General features: G+C 29.2%; 1 protein-coding gene across 4 annotated transcripts in view; it reads left to right on the forward strand.

Moving 5' to 3' along the window:
• LOC107450141 (liprin-alpha-2) overlaps positions 1–5,667 on the forward strand; it is a 57,546-nt gene extending 51,879 nt beyond the window's left edge. For 2 of the 4 annotated variants that reach the window (XM_016065885.3, XM_071178545.1), the window contains 3 exons: positions 322–497; positions 2,289–2,357; positions 4,352–5,667. In XM_016065885.3, coding sequence (XP_015921371.1) covers positions 322–497; positions 2,289–2,357; positions 4,352–4,375 — 269 coding nt within the window. In that variant the 3' untranslated portion in view covers positions 4,376–5,667. The remainder of the gene's footprint in view (positions 1–321; positions 498–2,288; positions 2,358–4,351) is intronic. The other 2 variants (XM_016065880.4, XM_016065889.3) reach the window with 1 other exon arrangement.
• The last annotated feature ends 333 nt before the right edge of the window (positions 5,668–6,000 follow it).

Genomic DNA, 6,000 nt, shown 5'->3' on the forward strand with positions numbered 1-6,000 from the left:
TTCTTGCTTTACTTTTTTTCTTTCTGCGCATCAAGTAGGGACTTGATGTTTCTTTGTGATTTTCTGAATGTGGTGTGCTTTTGGTTTTGGCTAAGGAATATGTTTTTAAGTAGGTTCTTTAAAAATTATTTTTCTTTTGACTTCAGGGCTGATATCCCCTGACTACATCAACTTTGGCTGACATTATTACATTTTTCATTTTTTTTCCCCATATTTTTCATTGTTTTCTTCTTTGTTTAAAATATTTGAGCTGCGTTGTTTTCAGATCTGTTGTCAACTGATAAATTTTTGTTCACTTTAATTAAATGTTCGCTATTTCAGATGTTTTAGTCTGGTCTAATGACAGAGTTATAAAATGGCTTGATAGTATTGGACTTCGAGACTATTCTGCTTATTTAATGGATAGTGGGGTTCATGGATCTGTGATAGCCTTGGATGAAAGTTTTGACCACGCAGCTTTGGGATTGGCACTACAGATACCTACTCAAAATACTCAGGTTTTTACTAGATGAATCTTTATAGTAAATTAAAAATTGAAATGTGAATAAACTATTTAATAAGTGGCAATTTTAAGCTGTGCATATGTGTATAAGATATTTTGCATGTTTTTCCTTTTTTAACTTATTTTATATAATTATCACAAGTTAGTGATTTGCACTGAACTTTCTATGTTTAGCCAGAGTCGAATCCAAATATAAATGAGACTTATATTAATTTTTTAGATAAAAGTTATTAAATTATGAAGTTCTAAAGTAATTTTTTTAATTGTTTGCTTCATGATTGAATATTGTCAATAATTGTAATTATTATTGTCACAACAAATTAGAAAGCATAGATTTATTTTCATTTGTGAAAAAATTTTATTTATATTTAAACGATGATAATGTTTTTATATCTTGAGATTCAAAAATAATATTTGCTAGAATTCAGTTGACAAAATAAAGACATCAATTAATATTTGAAGATCAAGGGAGGGGGAAACAGTTTAAGCTCATAAAAGCTTATTTTGAGAAAACTAATTTCAATGTTAAGATTTTTCAGGTGCAAGCATTTGATTGAAATCATAAAAATAAAAGTACAGTCGAGCTCGGATTTACCGAGGGAAATGAGAATTTTTGGTTGGATCAATGTTAAGTCTATGGAACAGAAGTCGCTTTTAACGAGCAAGACCCGGTTTTAGCGAGCAATATTTTTCTGTCTTGCAACCTTTTTTNATTTTTGAAAATGCGTCTTTCGATATTTAACTAAATATAGTTAAAAAAAATTCCATTTTACTTTTTAAAATTTACTACTAGAGTTGATTTCCTTTATAAGTCTTTTTAGCTGTGAAACATAAGTTCATATATGTTTACTTTTTTATCATTTAAAAAACGTTCCATTGTACGTTGTTCCATTGTACATTCTAAAAGTAGTTAAATTCGCAAGCACGGAGGGTTTTTATACATGGTTCCTATTAACCGAGATTTCCGATATCCAAGGTATTAGCGGTCCCAATTAGCTCGGATAATCGAGGTCTTACTGTATACACAAATGTTACAATTATTTATTTATATCCCCTAACAAACAAACTTTACAATTTTTAATTTTGAAAATCTTGTTGGACAAAAACTGTATTCTTCCTCAAAATTGGTCTCCAGACATTGCTTCCTCACTAATATTCCCATCATCTTTTTCACTATACTTTTATTTTTCTGGTTTGCGTATGGACAGAAACCATTTTTCCCCTGCATGGCCCACCTTCATTGTGCAATAACTCTCAAGGAGAATCAATTTTCCGTTTTATTCATTTGTTAAAACTTAGTAATCTTCAAAATGCAATAAGTGGCAATCCAGTCTTCGTTTGGAATTACTTTCTTAAAAGTGTTCCATCGTTTCAGTTAAGCTATGATAGCCGGGGTTAAAAATATCAAGAGTTGATTGTACTAACTCTGAATAATTTCTAAGATCTAGTAAGCATATTGCTAAAAACATATGTATGTATATATTTATAAACTTTAAGCAGTTCTATTAATTATATATGATGTATAAAGTGATGGCTTATTAACACACTAATTATTCAACAAATAGCAAAATGTTTCGAAGAATTTAAAGGGTTACATGAATTTTGAAATATTTTTTTTCTTTAATATTTCTTAATGTAATAAAAGAATAATTTATTCATCGAAAACATGGTTTCTTAAATATCTTAAACGGGGTTTTTTAAAGATAAAAATAGTGTTTTGTTTTTTTAAATTAAAGATACTCTTTTTCATTTATGTTTGATCATTTTAATCACTTATTATTTCTAGGTTAGGCAAATTTTACAAAGAGAATTCAACAACCTTTTGTTAAAAGGCACTGAAAGAAGACCAGATGAGGTATAATATATTGATTAATTTATGTTTTAAGATTATAGATCTGCTTAAATGTTGGCTGTTATGTGTTTAGCTTATCATTGAAAGCTTTATTTCCTCTACCAATTATAAATATTGTATGCTTGTAAATTTAGCTTATGTTATCAATAATCTTTTCTTTGAGCATTTTAAATGTTTTAACAACTATAGCTCTCATCTTTTTTGATGTTGAATGTTTTCCTGTGGTAGTTTTATGTTTAGAATTTTTTTTAAATAAATAAGAACCTTTCCCTCCTTTTTACAGACCAAACTTCTGTCATTTTAAGTCAACATGGTTGCCAATATTCTTTATTTTAAGTTTTTGCAGTAAAATTATCATATCTTACAATTTGCAATTAGAATGACCTAGAGATTGGAGTTGAATAGTTTCAAACAAGTTCAGTTGGTCTCTTAAGTGTTTGTAGCTTGGTTCAGTATTTCTTAAAAGAATAGATTAAGAAAAATTAAATAATTCTATAAAGTAAATACAAAGAGTATTGAAGCTTAACATTTTTGTTAGAAGTAAATGATAATCATATGGATCCTACAAGTATAATATTTAACAAATCTGAGATTATTGAATTTTTTACATCACTTCTTTTAAATCACTTCTTTCACTCCTTACATCACTTCTTTCAAATCATCACTCAATACATCACTTCTTTCAAATATTACTTCTTTTTTTTTAATAAAATAACTTCTCACTAAAAATTTTAAAATTTTTTATGCAAATGGTGGAAAGTTATTCAGTTAAAAATCCTATGATTCAAAATTTCAATTCTTATTGTTATTAAATTAAATGAGGTGATTACGCTTTGTGAATGTTGACTGCTCTGAACCAACATGAAAAATACGTAATGACTGAATGATCCAAATGTTAAGTTCAATTAATCAAAATCAAGGGTTATGGTACTGATCTATAAATCAAACAGCTGAAGGCCATTAGCCCGTCAGTAACAAAGATGATACTGCTTCCCAAGCAATGAAAGTAACAAGGGAAATAAAATTTTCTTTTGACTAAAAGGGAAAAAATTTGGCAATGGTAGTTGGTCCCCATGATCAGCAAAAATTTTTAAGGGAGAATCAGAGGGCAGGAAATGAAACCTGAAATCGAGAATATCTTACAAAATGCAGCAGGGTTACACGTGGGAGTGCAAGAAACCTTCCCGACCAAAGCCAGCTCAGTGTACGCACGTGCGGACCAACAAGTATTTCATTTGCGGTTGATTTTGTGCATACATGAGTTTTGTTATGCCACACTGTCACATACACCACAGCATATTTGTGCATATTTATTTATCATATTAAAAAATTATTTCTGCAAAAAATTCTATGTGTTGGTTTTAAAAACTATTCTGAAGCAATGTTAGCCAAATTGCCATCAACAAAACCACACAGATTGGTGCTCCAAATTCATTAAAGAATCTTTACATGACGGAAAAGTATATTTTTTCTCTGTACCTGTTGCAACTCTGCTCTGAACTGTACTAAATTGATTTTTTTTTTTAAATTGTTACAGCGTTAATGCGAGTTTACTCTGAAACATGTAGTTTTTTTCCAATATAATTGCTAAATTTGTGTCATTGATTTCTAATTACAATTCAAGAGGGAGAATTTCTGTTGCAAAAGCATAAATATGTTGCTTTGAAAAAGCATAATTGCTGCATCAAGTAGTTCCAAAGAACCAAACAGCCAACCATATCACCCTTACTAAAATCAATAAATAAAATAGTAATTTTATCAACATTCAGAGCGTTGGCAACTGAGAATTTCTGTTGCAAAAGCATAAATATGTTGCTTTGAAAAACCATAATTGCTGCATCAAGTAGTTCTAAAGAACCAAACACCCAACCATATCACCAGTACTAAAATCAATAGTGATTTTATCAACATTCAGAGCATTGGCAACTATGTATTTAAAGTTGTAGTTTGTTTTCATTTCTTTATTGCATGGCTTTGCATCCTTTTCTTATTTCTAGGAAAGACAACTTGCATATTCTTGATATTTAGCCATTACCTCTTTGATGTTGCTGTCTCATTTTGGGCTGCATTTATTGCTGCATGCATATTGTGCCTCAATTCCAATCATTATGTAACAATGTGACGGCACTGTTACCATTTACAGGCGGCCAAACACCCTACCCATACAGTGGCAGTACATCACAGTGTGCAAGGTGATCGCCTTGTTTGAAGAAGAACATAAATAATGATAATTCAAAAACTGTAAAATATATTCTGGTCAACAGTTATTTCGAGCAGCTGGCTGCTATATGTCTAATGCATGTATGTATGTACAAAGGACATTACCGTGTAATCGGACAGAAACACAAGGGCTGTGCAATTTCTACCTAAACGTGTAGAGTGCCGGCATTCAAAGCATGGAGTGATTGTAGATTTTGTTTTTTATTTGTGGTGCCTATCGAAGCTCCAAGATATGCCAAAAGATAAACCAAAGAACACGGCAAAAAGATACCTCTGAAAGTTTTCCAAGTTCCCTTTATGTGATTTTTTATTTATTATTGTATTTGCATGGGAGAAAGAAAAAAAAAACTAAAAATAATTAAGATCGGAATCAAGGGGATGGCAACTACTAAGTTGTTTTCTACCGTAACAATGGAATTTCATTTTCCACTGGGAAAAGTCTTAAGAAAGAGCATTGTTACATATATTGTTATGTCTTATATTTTCTATGTATACTGGACTAACTAAATATTATTTAAATAGTTGTTTTATTGTAAGCATTGAAATTTTAGCATGTGTGTATGTTCCCTATATGAGTTAATTTGTTTTAGTATTCAACAAAACTTGTGATTTCAAGGGTTTCCAATTTTTATACAAAAAAGTTTGTGTGCTTACTCAATTCAACGTTTCTCAATTTTGTATGCACAATAGTTGATTTTAAATTAAATCTAACAATAAATCAATTATGTTTAAATTTTTTTAAAAAGCAACATGATAGTCAATCAGAATGTTTAAAGTGGTAAAATTCTATTTAAATAAATAATTACACAATTAGGTATGGAAATAATTATATTAATGACAGTATCTTATCAGTTTTTCAAATACTTGTCAATTTAGATAGTTGTATTCATTTATATAAACACGAATTTAATGCTCGATAAGATTTAACACCTTAAAAACTATGTTAAACTTTAATTAATCGAACAATGAAAATCTTTTGTCTCCTTCAGACAAAAATATGTATGTTGGCATCCCCTCAACTTGTATGTTACTTAAATTATTTTTAATATGTACTGTATTATACCCTATAATAAAAGCAGCTATATATTAAAGTTAATTATTTCACAAATTTGTGTATCAAATGTGCATATTATTTTTAATGAATCTTTTTCTTACTCATCATCATTATTCTTAAGGAACAAATTGAATACAGCTATTTACTTTAATCTAGGTGTCCCAGTTATGAAAGGTTTTTTTAGATAATTATATCAACATAGTTCACCTTTATTGTAAATATGTTTTACTATTAAAGTTCATTTTAGATGTTATTTGGTCATGCAAAGTAAACAAAACTTAATTTCTTGAGGTTCATTATTTATTTTTACCCCACTCTTTTTTAAAAATTCGCTTTTTTGTTTTTGTCTTAGCAAAACTCATTAATAATTTT

Source organism: Parasteatoda tepidariorum, chromosome 3 (assembly GCF_043381705.1).
Source record: "Parasteatoda tepidariorum isolate YZ-2023 chromosome 3, CAS_Ptep_4.0, whole genome shotgun sequence".
In the NCBI taxonomy this organism is placed as follows: Eukaryota; Metazoa; Arthropoda; class Arachnida; order Araneae; family Theridiidae; genus Parasteatoda; species Parasteatoda tepidariorum.